The sequence below is a fragment of the Gymnoscopelus microlampas genome (genome assembly GCF_963454915.1).
Source record: "Gymnoscopelus microlampas genome assembly, chromosome: 14".
Classification (NCBI taxonomy): Eukaryota; Metazoa; Chordata; class Actinopteri; order Myctophiformes; family Myctophidae; genus Gymnoscopelus; species Gymnoscopelus microlampas.
The window spans coordinates 35,110,505-35,133,270 of NC_139951.1; the positions used below are offsets into that span (position 1 = coordinate 35,110,505).

At 41.6% G+C, this 22,766-nt stretch overlaps 2 protein-coding genes across 3 annotated transcripts in view; both read left to right on the forward strand.

The window, feature by feature from the left end:
• Positions 1 to 334: 334 nt before the first annotated feature.
• Positions 335 to 6,834, forward strand: asb3 (ankyrin repeat and SOCS box containing 3). Of its 2 annotated transcripts, none has more exons than XM_084078804.1 (10): positions 335 to 446; positions 1,136 to 1,427; positions 2,095 to 2,265; positions 2,353 to 2,465; positions 2,634 to 2,766; positions 3,070 to 3,247; positions 3,980 to 4,198; positions 4,822 to 5,124; positions 5,604 to 5,737; positions 6,368 to 6,834. In XM_084078804.1, exons 2-10 carry the CDS (start codon positions 1,229 to 1,231, stop codon positions 6,565 to 6,567), a joined length of 1,650 nt encoding a protein of 549 aa, XP_083934930.1. In that variant the 5' UTR covers positions 335 to 446; positions 1,136 to 1,228; the 3' UTR covers positions 6,568 to 6,834. The 2 variants fall into 2 exon arrangements, with proteins under 2 accessions (XP_083934930.1, XP_083934931.1); XM_084078805.1 differs by having other exon boundaries at positions 338 to 446; positions 1,222 to 1,427.
• An 820-nt stretch (positions 6,835 to 7,654) lies between these two features.
• The window catches only part of abca5 (ATP-binding cassette, sub-family A (ABC1), member 5), a 34,920-nt gene continuing 19,808 nt past the window's right edge, over positions 7,655 to 22,766 (forward strand). The window contains exons 1-11 of the mRNA XM_084077522.1: positions 7,655 to 7,786; positions 9,322 to 9,476; positions 14,879 to 15,068; positions 15,862 to 16,035; positions 16,540 to 16,637; positions 17,585 to 17,811; positions 19,272 to 19,413; positions 19,917 to 20,105; positions 20,582 to 20,729; positions 20,958 to 21,135; positions 21,644 to 21,702. Of these exons, the coding sequence (XP_083933648.1) occupies positions 7,774 to 7,786; positions 9,322 to 9,476; positions 14,879 to 15,068; positions 15,862 to 16,035; positions 16,540 to 16,637; positions 17,585 to 17,811; positions 19,272 to 19,413; positions 19,917 to 20,105; positions 20,582 to 20,729; positions 20,958 to 21,135; positions 21,644 to 21,702 (1,573 nt within the window). The 5' untranslated portion in view covers positions 7,655 to 7,773. The remainder of the gene's footprint in view (positions 7,787 to 9,321; positions 9,477 to 14,878; positions 15,069 to 15,861; positions 16,036 to 16,539; positions 16,638 to 17,584; positions 17,812 to 19,271; positions 19,414 to 19,916; positions 20,106 to 20,581; positions 20,730 to 20,957; positions 21,136 to 21,643; positions 21,703 to 22,766) is intronic.

Sequence of the window (22,766 nt, forward strand, 5' to 3'; positions counted from 1 at the left end):
ACTGTAAATAGCTGATTTAAATATGAAATTTGAGACCTGCCCGATAGGGTCGAAACGTTGTACCTACTTGTAATACATTCCTGGGAGCTGATATACAATTATGTGCGAACTCTCCTTCCTGAATCCTTCTTAAATCTGAAGCGGCCAGTTTCACACACAAATGCAATACCGTACATGGAATTCTGATTGGCCACTAGGGGAAGCCACTCGCCCACACTAGGTTTTTGACCCACAATTGGTCCAATCCATTGGTCCAATCCCTGATCCAATCATGTCACAGAGGCTTTACTTTTGACCAATCGTAGCAGTAGCTCCCCTGTGTGTACGGAAGTAACGTGAAATGGTGAAACAATGGGTGAATCTTATGGTTTTCAACCAAAAAGAGGTCCTCTTTGGTGAAACTCCCAACTACCACTTGATATTTATAAATGGACCAATGCCCACAGGTTAGGAACTTTCCTCGTTGCTACACTTGATCGTTTGTATTACCGTGTAGACATATATTTATATAACTATAAAAATCATACAGTATTCTAAACCTGCGGGGTAGCATGGTAGTAGCCCCACTCAGCACTATTTTACTGCTCTGTTCCCGGTGTTTCAGATTGTAACGAGACCACCAGATCAACTTGAGACGTCTACTGTTGTGTCCTATAGTAACTGCAGATGTTGTCCACGTTGAAAGAACGCGTAGCTGTCCTTGCCAATGCCTATTTTTTCCCGACTCATGCAGCAGCATGAAATGAAATCTTCAAGCGAATTGTCCTGGCAAATGTATAGGGCAACGTTTGATAAATGTACTCACCAACCAGTCTTGATCAGAGAGCAAACTGTGATGGAAAAGTTGTAGTAACGTCCAATCAGATTAGAGGTGTAGCATTTAAACTAATCAATTTAATCTATCATAAAAGTAATTGATAATCAATCATTTAATAAAATTGTGCTATTTTGGGCATGTCATTATAGGTGAAAAGTGTAAAAAAAAATAGTGAAAATATCAGATCGACAAGGCGGCAACACTTCACGATGCAACGCGTTGTGAGCTTGTAGATCTGCCATTTTCATTATTTTTGCAACAAATAACTCTTGGTTGGAAAGCTACAGTTGTTAAACTTGTTGTCCTCTCTCCATTAAGGTATTCATGGGGGGAGAAAACAATTGATCCCGGACCTGGCTGTTGCTGTTCCCAGTTCCTGTTGCCTCCTAAATTCCATCACTTAGAAAGGGGATGGACTTCACTGAGTGTTACGGGGACACCGTGTCCAGTGTTGCAGCTGCAGCTCGCTCAGGGTGCAGAGAGCGTGTTCGGAAGCTGATCCGCAAAGGGTTCAGTGTTGACAGCAGAGACAACCGTGGCTGGAATGCCCTGCATGAGGCAGCAGCCGCTGGCAACAAGGAGTGTGTGCAAGAGATCCTGTCTACTGCTGGTAAGCAAGGGTTGTATTTGTACTTAAATGCAGTAATATGTGACCGTGCACTGCTCCCATTACAGTACATCTGCGGAGGAATTCTGGATCAGTCAGAATCGTAAGGAAAACTGAGTAGGAGACACCTGAGTATTTCTTATGAGCTGGGAGAAGTACACAATACACATACACTACAGATTGTACACAGCCTGGTACACAAGACAGCAAGGCCCTACCTAACAGGGAATACCACCCATCCTTGCAATTGATCAAAGGCTACTGATCTATATGAATAAATAGGTGATTTCTAGTTCCTTCCTAGAATTACGCAGTAACACACACATTTGATTGTCTTTTTCTTTTTATATAGAGTAGCTAATTATTTCCCCCCTTATTTTCTCCACAATTCAGTCATTAATGCCAGTTAATTCCTCCCACTGCTTGCAACTGCCGTTTAACCCTTTACCCCACTTTACCCCTGTGCCACACGACTACCCTTATTTGATATTTTGATTGTCAATAGGTGGTCTCAAATACTTCCGCACATGACTGCTCATGGCTCCCTTCAACAAAGTTATCTGCAAGCTCACTGAGCTTGTAGATTGGCTATTCATCGTATGGCAAAGTTTCAGTGGTTAAAGACAGCCTTTGCTCTTCCTGTTTTGTTTTTTTCTGACTTGGTAAGCAGCAGGCTCATCCCGCGGCCATCGCGTCTACGTGAATTCTTTGACCCATGAGGGAGAGTCTGCAATATACCTGGCGGCACGGCAAGGAAACCTGCCGGTGGTCGGAATCCTTCTGAAAGCACATGCCAACATTAACCAGCCAACCAATGATCTGTCCTGTCCTCTTTATGCAGGTATGCAACGCACTCATTATTATTGTCATCGTGGTACTTAATCTGTATATCAGTGTTATTTATCAGTTGTGTTCCTATATACTGTAGCTGTGGATGCTGGGCATAAAGGGATCGTGGAACTGCTCGTCCGTAAAGGTGCAGAAGTCAACGGCACACACACTGCCTCCTGTTGGACCTGCCTTCATCAAGCTGTTTATAAGGTAATATTTGAACACACGCACGCACGCACGCACGCACGCACGCACGCACGCACGCACGCACGCACGCACGCACGCACGCACGCACACACACACACAGATGTACAGAGATGTACAGTTTACATTTCATACCATGAATCATGTCACACTTTTATTATTTTATTCCCCAAGGGTCACAGTGACATTTTACTCATACTGGTCGGTGTGTGTCACCTGGAGGTTCTTGATGACCACAAGATCACTCCTTTATTTTTAGCCTCACAGTACGGACAGCAACAGTGCTTGGAGATTCTTATTGATGCAGGTAAACCATCTTTCTTACTATGTGTTTTTGTGATGATGTCAATAAGAGGCTTTACATTATTGTTATCATCGTCGTCATTATTATTATTACTAGAGTTTTGGGCCGCTATGTGACCCTCACACCTACATCATACTGCCAATCCAATCTGATATGCCCATATGGAGATCTCTGTATCTGTCAGTCCTTGTCCTTTTTATGCCCATATTTAGAGATGTTTGTATCTGTCAGTCCCACTGGCCGGTCCTCCCTTACGACAATTTAAATATTAGGATTATTACTATTAGGTTTTCCACTGTACCGTAGGTGCCAATGTGAATTCCCCGGCAGAAGACTTGGCCACACCACTGCTTATCGCAGCTCAAGAGGGTTACGAACGCTGCGTGGAGCTTCTTTTGGAGCACGGCGCTGATCCTAACCTACCATGCAGCTCTGACTGGCCGCAGCTCCCCATTCATGCTGCCGCTGAGTTTGGTCACACCAGGTACTGATCCATAAGATGTTTCTTTGTGATATACTGTATACACTGCAGTCTGTTCAATGGAAATCTAAGACTCAGTTGCAGACATTAACCACTTTCAACCTGGTGACTCTATTTTGGGCATGTCATTATAAAACGTGTTGTGAGCTTGTAGATTGGCCATATTCGCTCATTCAATCGTACAATGAAGTATAGAGCTTAAACCTACACCGTCAGTTTTTTTTGTGAATTACAGTACATATTATTTTGACCAATCTGTATGGTAGAGTTTGTTAATACAATATAACTAACACAACTGTGGTTGTTGTAATTGTTCTCCCCACTCTTCTATTGAGAAATGTAGATCATGTTGCAGGTTCTGAACACTACTGGTTGAAAAGTCGTTCTGCCAGAAGGTCAAAATTCAATATCTCCCCTCAGCAAGTAGGCATGCTCTATTCGGTTCAGTGTAAAAACTTCAGCACTTGCACCGGGGCCCTGGGTTCGAATACCCGGCAGGACATGAAAGTTACAGAGCGCAGCTTTAAGTGGTTAATGCATGTTTTTGATGATATATGCACTTTCTTGAAAGCCATTATATGTGCAATAAATCAGAGTTCAGTATTTCTAGCTAAAATAAATAACCATACTATATGATAAGTATACTCTGTATAACTATGATGATAATTATTATCGTATATTATTGTATCTTTTTGTAACTACTATACTGAGTATTTATCATTTCTGTGCTTCCAGTATCCTTCATAGGTTGATAGCTGTTACAGACCGTGCGTGCGACATTGGTGAAGCCATGGTGAGTCCTCTGTATCTGGCTGTGAAGAATAAGCATCATAAGAGTGTTGAGCTGCTCTTGAAGGAGGGTTACAGTCCAAATGCCCAGGACTGCAATCTCATCCTGGGTTATCATTCACCACTGTCCTTCGCCTTGTCTTCTACGCATGATGACCCGTGCAGGTTTGTACACAAACTCATTTAACAAAAACATTGAAAATATCACAGATACAAGCTCAACACCCCTCTTTCTGGCTCCCAGAATTTGACTGGCTCCCAGTAAAATACAGAATAGATTCCAAAATACTGCTCACCACCTACAAGGCCCTGAACAACCTAGCTCCCCGCTACCTCTACGACCTCATCCATCCTCACCATACCCCCTCCCTCAGGTCTGGTGATGCCAACCACCTGGTGGTCCCCAGGATAGAGTGCTGAACCTGAGGTGTCAGGGCCTTCTCACTAACTGGCCTTCCCTATGAAACTCACCCTCTCCTCCTTTAAATTCACCTCTTCAGACTCACCTTCCCCACACAATCAAATTCCCCTTTTTACCATTCTAATTTGAACAGTTTTAGTTGTTTTCCTCTGTTTTTAGCCCTTTTGTCTTATTTGTTCTTTTGCTTTTGAAGACATACTGTGTAACCTTTTCAATTATAAGTTATATTTGATCACTTACTGCACCTTAAGTGGTTAAACTAAACTATCCACATGCTAAAGTCAACACCTATGTCAAATTTGTCAATTTAAAATACCGTGTTTTTGCTATGTGACATGGCTGAAATACAGAACAAAATCTCTTTCAGTGAAACGGCGAAGTTGCTTATGGCTGCAGGAGCCAGTTTGATTGAGGCTGTGTGGGTGGTTGCCTTGGCCACTGAGAAACCAGACCTGCTGCAGCTGATACTGCAGCACAGACGTATCCCCAAGATACAGAATATGAGCAGGACCCTTTCCATACCGGACCGCCCAAGAGACTCTGTGTTGAGGCGCACTGAAGTGAGGGCACTGGTGTGTATAGCACTCAACTATGTGAAATTTGCCCCCTGCTGGCTACCCCTGCTCCTACAAGCTGGCCTGAAGCCGTCTTTGCTGGTGCAGCCCATCATGTAAGCTCTAAAACTACGTTTTCATTGCATAAATATGTTGTGTTTAGTGATATAATTTGACATTGTACAAATGGGTTAGAGCAGTGATTCTCAATCCTGGTTAGATATGACTTTTTATTTCTTGGGATCCAATTGAGGTCATCCCTATGTTCCCCAGGTTCTATGTTCCCCACTTACCTTAGGGTTAGGGTTTAGGGTTAGGATTACGTTTACGTTTAGGGTTAGGATTAGGGTTTGGGTTAGGTTTAGGGTTAAGTAAGCAGGGAACCTGGGGAACATGGATACGCTCATTTGGTTCCATTCGCACACTCTCAGAGAGTTACAAACCTGTAAGGGTCCATTTGGTTCCTACTCCCTAAATTGAAATCATTTAGCTGGGGACCCCCTGTAGCCTCCTCAAGGACCCCACATTGAACTATAGACCAAAGACCAAGCCTTTTGGCCAGTTTCTCTTTAGCCTCTTGTGATTGTTTTCATAGGCTGGAAAAGGCAGACAGTGCGTCGTTGAACTACCTACTGGCATTTTTGAACTGGTCGACCCTGTCGCCAAATCTGAGAAACATTCTGCTGTGGAGACTGGATGAGAAGACCTGGACACCACAGGCCTGTTTTGGTAAGGCCCTTAGATCCTGATTCTGGTCTCTTAAAAGTGTTCCAGGGGCTAGAACGAAAAGCTTTGGTGAAGCAGCTTTTAGCTATTGTGGTCCTAGCCTTTGGAACAGCCTGCTGGAGGATCTAGGTTCTCTGAATCCGTGCACATTTTGAAAATAAATATTAAGACACCTCTTTTTAGCAGTGCTTTTATTTTATTGTATTCATTTTCTTAGGTATTTTTCCCCCTCTCTTTTTATTTTTCTTTTCTTAAAACTTGTATTTACATTTTTATTGAGTCTACCAGCTTAGAGGCCTTTTGAGTAGAGTGTCCACCCTGAGGTTAGGAGGTCAGGGTTCAATACCTAATGCCTCTCTGCTTGGCACTATGGCAGTATAAAGGGTTGGATTCGGGGTAAGTCCTTGTGACATACTAGTGTCATGTCCAGGGGATGTACTTGTACATCAAACTGCCTCATGCTACAGGGGATAGGCTCCTGACCTATGGACCATGTCCATTCAAAGTTTGATTGAATGGACATGTGGTGCAGATTAAAAAAACATTAACACATTTCACAGTACAGTATGTTCTGAATAATGGAATTTTAACAATCCATCTCTGTCTCTCTCGCCCTCCCTCCATCCTCTCTAGACTGTGTACCATCTCTCTTCCACCTCTGCAGGCTGAAGATCAGAGATGTGTTGGGAAATCCAACGCTTATCGAGCAGCTCCCATTGCCCACTCAACTACATGGCTACCTCCAGTTTGCAGATGTCCCACTACCCCTGCCTTTGTCAGATCAAATGCACCCATACACCGATACCTTACACATACACAGACATGTTCTATGAAAGACACTTTCTGCCTCTCTATATAGTACATTTACATTATTTTGTATCCATGCAATTTGACCAAACCTTTTATAGATTGTAACATTATTTCCAACTTACTTGTGCTGATTACTAAATTTGCATTATTTTGAGTTGAGCACACCTGTTCCCTTGTTTCCTGCTCAAACCAGACTTCAGGGGAAAAGATTGTTTGTTTGTTTACTATTCACACTGATGAAGGCTGCATAGCCGAAACGTCTGTCATCTTATGGCTTATGTAATAATAAAAAAATGTGGACTTTAATTTCTGAATGTGTCCCCATGTTTTGATATTTTTAACAGTTTACCTGGACAATGAATGTACCATAGTGGTCAGTAGCCTGGTAAACCCTCCCTCCAGAAATCTCAATCAAATGGAAATGAGATTTCCGGAGGGAGGGTTTACCAGGCTAAGTGGTCAGAGCGCAGTAGAGAGAAGTTTAACATTTTACTGAAATACAATTTGAAATGCAACCTGTAAATTATAAATAAGAAAATGTCATTGCTTCGTTGATAATGTCTTATAATTACATTTAAATAAAAAGGAATTTAATCGCTGTTTAATTGGAGTAAACACACTACACGAGCAGTGATTGGCCAACGTGACATTCTGGGACGTGCCTGCCAGTGTTGCCATGTCACTTTATTATAAGCGACTTTGGGCTTGTTTTTCTCCGAATTTGCTTGTAAATATAGTTGGTGCCTGATTGCGGATTTTTGGGCTTGTTTCTCAGGTGTAGTTGCTTATTTGGGCTCGTTTCCTAATGTCGTTTAAAGCAGTGGTTCTCAAACATTTTAATGTCAAGGACCCCCAAATTAATGTAATTGTCCACCGACCCCACCATCTGCAAATATTTTGTGCCAGGGACCCCCATGCAAGATTTGCGTTGTTAAAATATTCCAAATTTTCCCTGTTTTCCCCCCAAGATTTTTTTTTTTAAATAGCCAAGCTCTCAACGCATCGATGCTCGTGGCCTTATAAGACTTATAAGTGCTTCTTTTTGGCTTGTTTTCCCAGACCTGGTTGCTTGTTTCTCTCACATAATCCGGCAACACTGGTGCCTGCATCTGACAGGCGGAAGTAGGCAGAGAAACATCTCTAGGTTTGGTTTATTGACACAAAAACAACACCCGAAAACTGAAATGCGTGGTCGTTGACTCGGAAAATCACCAGAGAGACATGCCTTAATGTATTATATACGTGAGTATCCTACGTGCTTGCGTGTCTTTCATATTGGTGTTATTTATGTGAAGATGTTGTGTTGGTTTAGCTCATGCTAGCTTTGAGTCGATGATGCTGCTGCAGCCCAGCGTCACCTTCTTCTCAGCTGTCGGCTTGTGCATTTCTTTCCACGTCGCAACGGCAGCGAATATAGGAAAATGTCACATCTGATAGCGTGCAGTTGTGTTAACCTTAACCCAGCCAGCCAGCCAGCATCGTATATATCTGCAGGTTGGTTACTGGCTAACGTTAAGCTAGCAGCTCCTCTCTGCATGAAGACATGTTGTAATGGTCGTGGTACATCCCATCATGTCTCTTTTCATTTAAAAGACCGAATTGTAGTGAATGTCATCTGGACTGTTATGGATCAAAGACGGTCATCTGTCATGACCGTCATGGATGAACTTCAACATAGTGTTTGCATTTTCTCCCTTTTTGGCCTGCACATCTACATAAAAGTTAAGATTTCAAATATAAAGTTCCTTCCCTATGGCCACGGATGTTACAATTATGTACGGGTCCCTCATAAGTACCCGAGTCTTCCGTATTGTTAAATAAAAAGCATTTTAATCCGATTGGTGGCCATTTTCTCATAGAGTTATTATGTATTAGAGTGCAATACACCTACCAACCGATAGATTATATCCCATTGTTGAAAGCATTATGGAGGAAATACGAAGAAAATGACCACCAATTGGATTAAAATGCTTTTTATTGAACAATACGGAAGATACAGGTACTTCTGAGGGCCCGTACATAATTGTAACATTCGTGACCATGGGTTAAGCACTTCATATTTGAAATTTGAACGTTCATGTAGATGTACGGACCAAAAAGGGAGAAAGTACAAACACTATGTTGAAGGTCATCCATGACTGTCATATAATATGACAGTCGTATCAGGGCATCTGGACTGTATAGCCGGTACACAACTACACATGTAACTGCGTACAGTAACGTTATGTGATAACTTGCCTTGGATAGTGGGATATACATTCAATTCATCGAAACATTTAATGACAGACAAATATACAATACTATAATATATAAATGTAAAGTATACATGATGTGAACATCTTGTTTATGCCCCAAAATGACTGGATTTACAGGTTTTGTAGCAATTGTCGAAATATTAGACCTTAATTGTCGAATGTTTAATCATTTATACTTTACTTTAATTAAAAACATTTTCCAAATACTAAATTCTTTTAAATTTAGGAAAAAATAGCCAATTTAACGCCGAGGTGCCCACCTATCTTGTTACCCGATAAGTGTACAGTTCAGAAATAGATGGAATGCACAGCAGACAGTGAGTGAGCCAATGTCTATTCATTAATGAGCTTTGCATTTTCCCACTTTCAACACCTCACACAGCCAATGTTACAGCAGTGTGTTAGAAAATATACATTCTTTGTAGAATGCACATCGCCTGAGAAGCCTTTTACATTGATGCGCAACAATGTCGTGGTGGTAGAAGCATCTTCATTTGGTATTTTGTTTCACTTGACCTGCAGCTGAGAGCACATCTCCTCCACACGTCAGCCAGATGAGGCAGGCTGCGAGCATGCAGCCCATATATAGGAGAGATGCGGGAGTGTGGCACCAAACAAGAAGTCTTCTCTACAAGAACCTACTGATCAAATGGAGAACCAAACAGCAGAGTCTGCAGGTGTTGTTTCTTCACTGGATCTTTCTGAATATTAAGGGTCAATTAATAACTAATCGGTCGGTTTGGTCTTGGTTGACCAAGACAGTCAGATGACTGGTTGTTTTTCATGCTGTTTGTCCCATGCATATCTCTTGTAAACTCTAGATATAAGCCATTTCATTCTGCCCGTCTATGTGCCTATCAAGTTACATTAGAACGTTCATTTTTCTGTCGGCCAACACAATTATACAGATTTGTTGATTAAATCAACTAATTGGATAGTCGACAAATTCCTATGACTATGAGTCAACTAAGAATTTATTTAGTTGAGGACAGCCCAACGGAATATGTTGATTTAGCTATTGATGCTATTGAACTATATGTGTTAGGGTTTAATTCTTTGTCTATGTTTTTGGTGTTGCAACTCCTGTGCCAGTACTTCTCTTACAATGGAACCAGTTGGCACAGTATCTAGTTTAATTGACTTGAAATGTGGATTGACAGTTGACATTGTGAGGTGTGAAAGATGTCAGCAGTAAATCTGGACTATACTGTAGCCTTAAAGTCTTTTAATTGTGTGCAAATTAATTATTCCGTTATGCAATTTTCGTGTAAGGCTTATTTTTGATTCTTTGTTTATTATTGTTTGTCATCCAACAGTAGAATGTACCTCTTACAATATATATCCTAATAGTGGGATTTGTGTATTTTAATATTTTATTTAACAACTTAAAATCCTATACTTCGCTAACCGGGGTCCCACAGAGGTCTATACTTCGCCCCCTCCTTTTTCCCCTCCAACCAAATCTCTTCCCTGGAAAAAGCAGATCTTCCCTGAAACAGCCGATCTACAAGCTAACTGCGGCGTCGTGTTGTGATGCGTTGTGAGCTTGTAGATCGGCTATAATAATTGTCATTAAATGTTCACCTATGCCCAGAAAACAGATGGTAGGGTTCATGTGGTTAAAAACAGTTGAACCAGTATTTAGATGCCCATAAGCTATTTCACATTAGAAAACTACAGTATTATAAGTGTATTTCATTAGTGATGAGCCTCATACATTTTGGATCTACTAGTGCATTATCATGGCCACATTGTCTGTTTCTCCAAGTCCTCTGTCTCTCTCTCTTTACTTGTTATGGCTATACCTATTTCTGTTGCAATTACATGTTAAAACACACGTTCATCTACAGCCACTGCAGTGAGCAGCAGGGGGGAGAAAAAAAGACCCTGATCGATTCTCTCCTCTCGGCAGAGCACTTCCCAACTTTCCCGCGTTTGATTTAGGAATTGAGTAAACATTACCATTATGCCCCCCTTCCATCTCCCCCCCCCCCTTTCTGTCTTTGTAAAACCATGCATTTTTCATTTGGATTTAAGTTGCACCAATGCATATTTAATGCGTGTCTCTGTTTCATCCTTTCTTCCCGGCGGCCTCCTGGAATGAAGCAACTGAAAAGAATAGTGCATAATAGCTCTTGTTCTACCCTTTCTTCCAGAGATGTCAGTAGGGGTACAACAGTTAATCAAACTAATTGATTAATAACCGATAATCAACCCATCCCTATTTTGACTATTTCTGCATGACACCATCGTTTGAAGAAGTATAAAATATAAGTAATACAACACTTCTTGATTTATCAAAGAAGTAATTGATAGAATAATCTCTCTAAGAAAATAATCGACAGTTGCAGCCCTAGATGGCAGTTTGTCATCAGATGTCTTGACGCTCATGCAATCCTTCCAGAGCTTGTTAGGTGGGAGTCAAATTAATCATGTCACATGCTCTTATGTGCCAGGCCTGACTCAACAGCACTGTCAACAGCTTTGACAGTAAAGCTATTGATTTGTCTGGGCAGGCTAACAAAGTGTTTACCAGATGCATTTTTTTTTATCTGTTGTGTATATGACTCATCCCTGCATTAACCTAAATCTCTAAGGGTCTAGACCTATGCTTTCTTGTGTTAGTCCCCTAGGATGCTGTTTCTTGTTTGAATACAATGCAGTTATACCTGATCTTCTGAAAGCAACACTGTATGTTTTATGTCCTCTCCTGACACAGAGACTGTAACACCCGGGACTCAAACCCGGCGGGTCTCCCGCATGGGAAAGCAAAAAGGGCAGCCACTGAATGGGTAGAGAGGCCGTCTGGGTATCAGAAGGTCCACGGTTTGAGGCTATATAGGAAGTGTGATAGTTCATATCAATGGCCTGTAGTCTCGCTGTTTCACCCCTGCTGGTTGCAGAAGCAATTAGGCTCTATTCAAGCGGATGGGTTTTTGGCCGAACTTTACGCTTGATTTTTTTACCTTTATAAATTGTCATAAATACTGTATGCTTCCAGTCGCTAGTTTAAAGTCTTCTGTCAATCACCACCATGATATGCGTTTTGGTAAATTATGGTCCCATTTATTTTAAAATTAATGATAAAGTATGTTTCTAGGGTTTCTACTTTGCTACTTTGAAATTGCTGCAAAATAGGCTTCATTTACGGTCTGTAGAAACCAATGACGTGACACTGTCCATATTATTTTACGGTCTATGCTTGGCACTCAGCATCAAGGGTTGGATTGGGGGGTAAGTCCCTGCAACATACTAGTGTCATGTCCATGTGGTGTACTTGTACGTCAAGCTGCCTCATGCTAAGGAAACAGGAGATAGGCTCCTGCCCTATGGGCCTCATGGCTCGGCAAGGCTTACTTACCATACAGATTGGTTAGAATAAGTTCCAGACAGCAGCTATAAGGCACTTGAATGCAGTCAGCCACAGGTCCTGTCCGATACAGTTATGTCACTTGGTCTATAGCTATTTGCAAGATGTGACGACTCTCTGATGCTCAAGGTCGTGCTGTAGCATCGTGTTTACGCAGTGAGCGGTCCTGATCATCTGTCATGGCCATGCACAGACTACACACACGTGTGCAAAGAAAATTTACAAAAACGTGCAAACTGATTAAAACATAATTCTGTACAAGAAGAAAATTGCCCATTAATTACTAGAGGTAGAAGCTAAACAATCTAGACCCAGTGTACATATAGTGTCCAAAACTGTTACTTTTCAGGATTCAAAAGTAGCAAAAGGAGCAGATCTACAAGCTCAAAGGGTTTACTCATAACAATATGGATGATAATGATTATAGACAATCCCTAACAATTTTGAGCCTTTCAGCGGAACCTAGCATGTGTACTCTTTTTTTGGGCGTGATGTGCACATTCACACCTCGTTGCTTTTGGGGAGAAATGTCCAAAAGCGTTTCTTTTCAGCTTATGGAAAACGGCACCTGTGTTCCAGTGGGTTCAATGCAGTTATTATTTAGTCACAAGCTCTTGTTAATATTATTTATAAAACCCACAGACAGATTTGACCGCTTACATTTTTTTTCATTCTATTTCGCTTCTAGATTGTATTTTTGCTGATTTTGCATGACTCTTGTATAACAAAGTAGGGCATTTATTTACGGGAAGAAACCCAAAAAGTTGAAATATGGAAATGCAAGGTTTGTGCCTGACAGCAATGGTATGTCTCAGAAACACTGAGGAAACGCATCCGCTTCCTTCTGCATTATTAAATGTTACATAGGGGAATTATTCAATAGGTGCTGATAACTTAATTTGCTGTCTTTAGAGTAGAGCACAGCAGTTTCCTTGTTTCTTGCTAAAACTAGAGTTACTGTATCAGGAGGAGAAAACTAAATGACCTACAGTAGCCTTTGTTTTGAATGAGATCAAGCCGGAGAGCATTTGGCAGGAGAGTATATCGTTGCTGTCGGGCAGAAACGTCTTGTGTTTTTCTCGGGCAGAAACGTCTTGTGTTTTTCTCCCCGTAAATTGATGCCCTACTACGTCACACAAAAGTAGCAAAAATTGCCTACAAGCGATGCATTTGGAGCTTGTAGATCTGCAATTTCTTTCCTAGTTTTAAAAATTTAAATAACAGTTTTGGACATATGAGGTTTCCACCCAACAGCGACGATTTGAGAGAAATCTTGTAGGCATGACAAAGGACACTTTCTCCTGTGAAGGCGCTGGTTGGCTGCTATGTGTGCACGTGTCTGTAATTTCTCATGGGATTTAATGGTGACAGCTGTATTGGTAGTCCTTCAGCATGGCCAATATTGGGTCATGGTTATTGTAGAATGGGGCAGAAATTCCAGTGTTGTAAAGTAACTCAAAGTACATTTTCTCAAGTTCTGTACTTGACTAGGTATTTTTTACTGGAGTATTAACAATTTTCAGTACTTTTACTTCTACTCCACTACATCTCAGAGACAAATATTGTGCTTTTACTACACAACAATTATTTGAAAACTTTAGTTACTAGTTACTTTATAGATTTTGATTATTATTACAAAACATACATGACCCACTTCAGCCCTATATACATTTTGGCCATTTGGAAATATCTCTACAAGCTCACAATGCGTCGCATCGTAACGCAACGCATCTGCGATTTTCAAAAGATTTTTATGCATTTGAAAACTTATGAAATGGGACATTCTGCATAATGAATACTTTCTACTTTTGTTACTTTAAGTACATTTTGATACCAATACTTTTGTACTTTTAGTCAAGTAAATTTAGAATTCAGGACTTTTACTTGTAATAGAGTATTTCTATATTACAGTATTGATATTTTTACTTAAGTAAAAAATTTGAGTACTTTTTCCACCACTGAGAAATTCACAGGAATCCTTTCAGGCTCTTGTCTGTGTGGTAGCACACCAGATACAGCCAGCATAATGCAGTGAATCTAAAACAGTCAGGCTTTCTTGGCTGCTTCCCAAGAGCCAAATTTACATCTCTGTCATAGATGAGAAGGGAATTTGAGGTTTTAGTGAAGTACAGAAGTGAACTTGACTTTATTTTATATTTAATTTTTCAGTACGGAACCTCAGGAAGAAAAAAAAAAACATACTTCACTCAGCAAAATCCTGAGTGTTATTTAACTCTGTTTTTCTTTTATTACAGATTTTTTTTGGCTTTTTCTGCCTTTATTGATAGAATACAGTAGACTGACAGGAAATGGGGAGAGAGAGATGGGGAGTGACGCGGAAAAGGTCGTCAGGATCGGGACTCGAACCCGCAACACGCTGTTAGCAGCCTAGGTGCCCGGACCGCTACGCCAGCCGTCCGGGCCGTTATTTAACTCAACCGCATAAATCCTAATGTCCCCATTCTACACAGCAGATCTACAAGCTCAAGAGATGTGAAGAGATTTGGTGTAGAGGGGGAAAAAGGAGTATAGTATTAGTGAGCCCTTGGGGACCCTGGGTCAACTAAGAATATAGGGTTTAAGTGATTAAGAGTGTAAGAATGTGCCCATAAGGGTCCAGTCTTACACTCTTAGTGGAGTTAAATTAACTCAGGATTGGACTTGTGCATGTACGTGAAATGTGAGCCTCGATGTCTCCTGTGTGTCCAGGAACTGATCCTGCCGCTGCTGCTGCTCGGCCTCCTGATCCTCATCAGCACACTGAACCCTCATGTTTATTACGGAGGCATTAGCACCATGGAGCTGGACCGCGACGACTACCACTTCCTCAAAGGCCTGGGCTACACCCCCATCACCAACGTCACCAACCACATCATGGAAGAGGTGGCTCAGGAGATGCGTGAGTATAACTTTGGCCCATTAAGCCTGTTTCCATTCTTTGTTGTAATGAAGGTGTCCGACAACTGAAATAGCCGAACTACACGCTCACAGCGCGTCATGCTGCGACGTGACAGCGTCGCAGCAAGTGATCATGTGCCCTGAAAAGGTCACCCAGTATGCCCACCCCTGTGTTAATATATAACACTTGTGTTAAATCAACACTTGCTGTCAAGAATATGCACATTATGCAGGATGCAATCCTGTCTTGCATCCTGCATATCCTTGACAGCAAGTGTTGATTTAACACAGGGGTGGGCAAGCTTTTCGGGCATACTGTATGATCACCATTGCGTCGCAGCGACCGCTCCACGTGTGAAAAAAAACACCATTGTCTCATTACAGGCTGGTAATAATTACAGTAATACAAGTATATAACAAAGAATGAGTCAATAATTGAATATCAATAAGAAAGGTAATAGAAATCTCAAATCTGTGGAGAAAAGATTTATGAACACCAAACAATATTGGTTAATAATGGTTGTTTTTGATCAACTCAATTGATCACCTGATTAGCACAATCTGATCACCTGGTAGATCAGAAAGAGACCCTGATTTAACACGCATGAATCAGCAGAGAAGAAAGCAAGCTGCCGTATGCAAATCAGTCAAGCGATAAGAGGACAGAGTGCTGTCATCTCTATACAAATCTCACTATGTAGTTTGTCACTTGTATGAAGCTGCTACAGTACGGTATGGGGTTTGTGGTACAGTACTTCGTCCCTAAGTACTCATCCTGTCCTCTGTGTTTCCAGACATGCAGGATCGTCTGGAGATGTTCTCTAGTGAAGAGGACCTGGAGAACGCCAGCCTGTATGAGCCGTCGGGGTACGTTGGCGTTGTCTTCCTGGACAGCTCCGCCACTTCCTACAGGCTCCGCTTCCCCTACAACCAGCTGCCCCTACCAAGCGATTACACCGAATCTATTGGTAACAGTGTATTGTATTGTTGCTTAGTTCCATTTCTAGGCCTACATGATAATAGCATTTCATGTGTCTTTCGCGTAGATCAGGGTTTCTCAACCTTTCTTGGATCAGGGCCCACAATCTCAAAAGCATTTGTGGCCCACCTAGCTGACCACTTAACACGGCAGCCGATAGGCTTGCATTTTCAGAGCATCTTTATTGTTTATTTGAATGGTCAATCAATCAATCGTTCTTTCAGTGTTTTAAAGAAAAAAAAAGACCATGACTTTTTGTTTTTACAAATTTAAAGTGTATAAACTATATTAATGTTACATTGTCATTCGAATCTTAGTGTTTTGCCAATTATTTGTGGGCCCACTTACAGTATCATCACGGCCCACCAGTGGGCCCCAGCACACAGGTTGAGAATCGCTGGCGTAGATGTATACTGTGTTACAATACAATGTATACAATGTTGAGGTACAACAGACTGTAATAGAAGTGGTCACTGTGTTTGCTCCCCCTCAGCCAACTGCTTTGCCAGCTCAGTGAACTGCAGAGCAGCCAATTACTGGTATTCTGGCTTCATCCGCCTGCAGTCTATTATCGACGCTGCCATCATCCAGGTGAGATGGTCCAAGCGTCAGCAGGATGCTGCTGTCCGGGTGGCTCCCTGCGCCTGTTATTTAAGGTCACAAAGAAATTGTGTAGCACAAATGGTGTCTAACTTATGGTCAAATGTATGGTCATTCTTGTGGATCTTAGAAGCTGCAATACGCAAGATCTCTGTCCTTCCCAGCATTCGAACTGTCGAATGTGCTTTGAGCTTCAGGCAATACCACTTGTCAACCAGTAGTGCACTGGTCCTATCTGACCACTGGCACAAGGGTCCAAATTGCTCAATGGAAGAGTACGGAGACCACCTCCAACCACTGCAGATGTGCTAGTTAAATTGTGTTGTAACATAATCTTCCATACAGATTGGTCAAAATAACGTTGTTTAGTTTTGTCACAAAAGATGCATACATCAATCTGGATTGTAATTTTAAATTGGTTTTCTTCCCAGGTTGTATCATTATAGATGCCATTCAGAGATGGCAAGCGGGTAGCGCTTACTTGCATGAGCTGTGGCCACTTTGGGGATGTCTTCTGAGTGTGCCTATTTCTTTTTTTAAATGGCAAAAATAGATTATATAAATCGCTGTTAGACGTACAACAAATGGTAAATAAATGGTGCATTTATATAGCGCTTTTATCCAAAGCACTTTACATAGATTGTGCACAAAGTATATAGACCTACAAATATGGCTGTCCTCAAAATACAATTGGATAAATGCATCCTTTTCTTTTTTTCTGTAAATATAACTATTATTCCCTTTAGTTTTTTCATATGTAACGTATGTCATGATGATTCATTGATTACATTGGACGACAATAGAAAACAAGCCCTCCCAGGCTTTTTGAGTTATCCTTTTTTTTTATCCTTAGCATAGTTATTTTACTGTACTGCCATGCTGTTTTTCAAACTGACTTGTATTCCTGTGTGTGTGTGTGTGTGTGTGTGTGTGTGCAGATGCAGACCAAACGTTCGGTCCGGAATGAGATGGACCTGCGCGTAGTGATGATGGGCCAGCCGGGCTCTGTGGAGGTGCAGAAATTCCCTCACGCCCTCATCTCCATCTACCTCGTCCTGGCCTTCACGCCTTTCGTCACATTCCTCATTGTCAACGTGGCGGCCGAAAAGGAGCACCGTCTCAAAGACACCATGAGCATGATGGGACTGTATGACACCTCCTTCTGGTAGGTAGGGGTGGATTGGAGATGTGCACCCGAATGTTTCCGGGTGGAAAACCTTGTGTGTCCAAAAATAACCTGTGTTCCAAATAGATCCAATAAGTTAGCCTTGCCGAGCCATGAGGCCCATAGGGCAGGAGCCTATCTCCTGTTTCTGTAGCGTGAGGCAGCTTAATGTACAACTGCACATGTAGGGCTGTCACGATTACAAATTTAAGTTGACGATTAATTCACCCAAATAATTACGATTAACGATTTCATTGTGTGTTTGGCATTGAACATTGGAACATATGAATACAAATTTCATTTCTGTTTGCCTTTTAAGGTTCGTAATTAAAAATTGCACAGGGCAGACATGACAAATAACTTAATTAAACAAAACAAATTATTGACATATTTAATAATTTTATACATTTAAAAATAGCAGAAATAGCTGATCTACAAGCTTACAACGTGACGCGTTGTAAGCTTGTAGATCTGCTATTTCAGCCTTTTTTTTTTATATTTGTAAATGTGGGATTTTTTTTTTCTAAATGGAAACGATTATGCAAAAATAATGATAAATGATAAAAGATAATGATAATGATTATCTCAAATAATTGTGATTAGACAATTATGTAATAAATGTGACAGGCCTTTGGACATGACACTAGTCAGTCGCTGGGACTTAATCCAACCCTTGATGCTGAGTGCCAAGCAGGGAGGCATTGGGTCCCATTGTTATAGTCTGTGGAATGACCCGGCCAGGGATCGAAACCTGACCTCTCAATCTCAGGACGAACACTCTAACCGCAAGGCAACTGAGCGGGTAAATAGATCCAATGTTGTCATTATTTTGTCACAAGCACTTGTTAATACTTTCTATTAGTTAAATATTTATAAATATATAAAAACACACTGACATTGACATTAACACATTGACTGCCTGAGATTAAAACCTATCCCCATGTCAGCGTTATTTATCTTAAATTGACGATCTTTGGAGAGCCGCAGAAGCCAAGTTGTAGACACGGAAGTAAACAAAAAGTGTCTGTCGAGTGGGGGAGGGTCTCCTCTATCCACCGGAGGAAAAACAATTTTACTGCGATAGGCCATTTTGTTGCTATCGCCCGTTGAATAAGGCTTATTTTCACCAAAAAAAAAGAGAAATCCGAGCTACATGTGTTTTTCCACAAATCCTACTATAGGAGTGGACGGAGGTGACGTTTTTTGGGATGATGACACATCCGTCCAGTCCTTCTCTTAGCGTCAAGCGATCATTCCTAAGTTGTGTTAGTGCGCCCTATTGTTTAAAAAAAAAAAAAAAGACTTATGTTTACCTCTATGGCAAGCAAGTGTTTTATTTAAAAGGACGTATGCTCGGCAGGCAATGTGTTAATGCTAAGAGAATGTGAGGATTGCATGATTTTCTGTTAAATGCCTCTAATTGGGGTGTGTGTGTGTGTGTGTTTTTGTGTTCTAAACAGGTTGTCATGGGGACTCCTGTATGCCGCTTTGGTAACCACCATGTCCATCCTGATGTCCATCATAGCCACCTATACCGCCCTCTTCCCCAACAGTGACTTCTTTGTCATCTTTTTCCTAATCTTTCTCTATGGTATCTCCTCTGTGAGTATAGTGTTTGATTCATGAGTTGATATACACAATAAAATCCTCAGGATTAAAGGCTAATGTTGCTGATTTTCAACCTTGATAGCAGCATTGTTAAGATGTAAGGAGATCAATGATGTGAGACGCGTACACATTTCACTACATCAGCATTTTGTGGAGAAATGCATTTCTCCACAAAATTCTGTAAAAGTATTTTTGACAAACTAAATGAGGTTTTATTCCTTTTACGGAATGAAGCAGGAATTTTGGGGAGAGAGAAGGGCAATGGGAATGTTGAAACAAAAACAACATTATTGATTGACGCATCAGTCAGTGCATCATCTGAAAAGAGTGCTGATTTGTAGCGCGTCATGACTGTCACACAGCAAGTGTCGGGCATCACTTTGTAGCTTCATGTCACAGGCTTCCATTGAAAATGACATGTCGCTTTGTTTCCGCTAGCATAAGTCTTCCTATATTTAAGCTTGTTTGGTTATACTGTATATGCTCTCTTTCCACAGATCTTCTTCTCCTTCATGCTGACTCCTTTGTTTAAGAAGCCAAAGTTTGCCAGCACTGTGGGCTCCATGTTGACAGTGGTGTTTGGATGTCTGTCTCTGTTCACTGTGCTAATGAGAGACTTCCCACAGCCCCTCGTCTGGCTACTCTGCCTGCTGTCACCCAGTGCATTCTCCATTGGCATCGCCCAGGTACGCACACGCACACGCACACGCACACGCACACGCACACGCACACACACACACACACACACACACACACACACACACACACACACACACACACACACACACACACACACACACAGTGCATCTCCATTGTTGGACACCCAGAGGCGTTAGGACTGAATACATTCATTTGTAACTACAAGTGTATTTACAAAGTTTGGCTGTGTTGTCTACGCACTGTTTTAAATGTTCCCGTCTCTAGTGATCTTGTTTTCACTGCTGTACTCGCACAATAGGACAATTAAAGTGAATGACACACAATATTTTACGGTTCGCCTTGCTGTAGCCTTGAAGATGGTTTTATTCATTGAAATCCAGGCACATGTGTATTCAGGAGGATTTTTGTCAGTATTTAACGTATGTCCTTTGTGCCCCATGCAAACAGCCTCTCTTCTTGGACCATGGTGTTTGTTCACAGCTGTGTTTCTGTGTGTTGTCAGGTGGTATACCTCGAGGCCCAGGGTGACGGGGCTGTGTTCTCTAGCCTGACCAATGGACCTCATCCCCTCTATGTCCCCCTGCTCATGTTGATCATAGACTGTATCCTCTACCTACTGCTAGCTGTGTACCTGGATCAGGTGCTGCCGGGTATGCATGCGCACAGACAGACACAGACACAGACACAGACACACACACACAGACACACACACACACACACACACACACACACACACACACACACACACACACACACACACGCACACACACACACACACACACACACACACACACACACACACACACACTCACTTTCATACAACCATTGAAATGTATTTCGCATCACATTTGAAAATCCTTTTTTTGTCCCTCCTTCAGGTGAGTTCGGGATAAGAAGGTCTCCATTGTACTTCCTGAAGCCATCGTATTGGTCCAAACGCAGTAAGCGCTATGTGGAAGTGAGCTCGGTATACGATGCAGAGATGAACGGCACTTCGGGAGGAGACGAGTCTGTTGAGCCTGTCTCGCCAGAGTTCAGAGGGAAAGAAGCTATCCGGTAAATACCTGTTTACACACAAATGCCTGTTGCATTCAGATTTTTTCATCTCTTTTTTTTTTCATCCTTATGTCATTGTGCTCTGAACAGGTAGTTCATTGAGGTGTAGTCGTTTGTCCGGTTGAATCAAACCCTAGTGCTTTGGTACGGGTTGTTAGGGTAGGTGTGAAAGCAACAATCGAACTTGGGTGCACACCAAAACAACCGCACAAAACACAACCAATTCCGACCGATTCTATTCAGTGACGAGATCTGGTGTAGAGAGGGAAAAAAGAGGATTGACCCTGGGGGACCCTGATCAATGAAGCATATAGTTGGAAGTGGTTAAAGTTTCCATCCACTTTAAAGTGTCAACCTGATGGAAGTACAGTACAGTCTTTGGTCCAGTGCCACTCGTCACTCATTCATTACATTAGCCTTGGCCAGCAGAAGGCTGCCGTCTGCAGCCAGAGCTTTTTTAACGCTGACCCTATCGTTGTTTACTTTCCCTCTCTCCCCCCACCATCAGCATCAACAATATCCGTAAAGTCTACAAAGAGAAAGACAACATGGTGGAGGCTCTGAGAGGTGAGGCCTGTGCACGTTCTATTGAATGGTTGTTCAGTTCAGGTAGCGGTTTCTCAAATTGCACGTAATGTGATATAACAACAAATCAATGAGTTCTTAGAGGACCCATCAATGGAGTTCATGCAGTAGATAGAGTTGCACTTTGTTTATCAGTCCAGCTCCTTATTGATCTTAGAGCCAAGCGTGGAGATGTGTCTCTGTGGGCTAGCACCATAACCTCTGGGATTTAGCCAGTAGAGCAGATTCATTGACTGGGAGTCTAATAGTCTATTATGCTAAAATGCTAGTATTGTTTATTACAAAAAGAGATACAAATGTTCCCTCATACATTTCAGTCATTGGAGAACCTATTATTAACTTGTAATCAGTACTTCATTTTGTCTGTTTATCATGTGAGCACTGTTTCAAGTGGGGCAGCCATAATGGGTGCTGATTAGTTGGCTGTCTCCCCAACAGTCATTCAACCACAGCATGACCATCCTGTGGCCTGTCCATATGGACTTTATGGACTACGGTACATTTACTTGATTGGCGGATACTAGGGGTGTGCCGATACACTAATTTCACCAAACGATACGATACGATATTTGGCTCACAACTTCGATACGATATCAATACGATACGCACTTTTTTTATTATGAATATATGGGGGAGGAAAAAAGTAAATGCAAGCAAATAATTCTGTTTTTGCATTATTCAGACATGCAAACTTGTAGCTTTTGCAGCTATAATAGCCGTTTTTAATCCAAATAGGGCAATAGTGTGACACCTGACCCGAAAAAACAACAACATTTTGTCATCCTTTTCACCTCGGGGCTGTTTGCATGCCTGATTATAATGATTGTAAAAAAATAATAATAATAATTCAAAACGATATTTTTTTCCCCCAAAACGATACATATCGTCACGAAAACGTATCGCGATATATCGTGGGACGATATATCGGCACACCCCTAGCGGATACTTTCCACTGAGTCCAAGTCATTATGCACTCTCGGTGATCAATAGTGCTTTTGATAGCACTCATCTGGTGTGCCGCATCTAACTATAATTATCTCTGACAA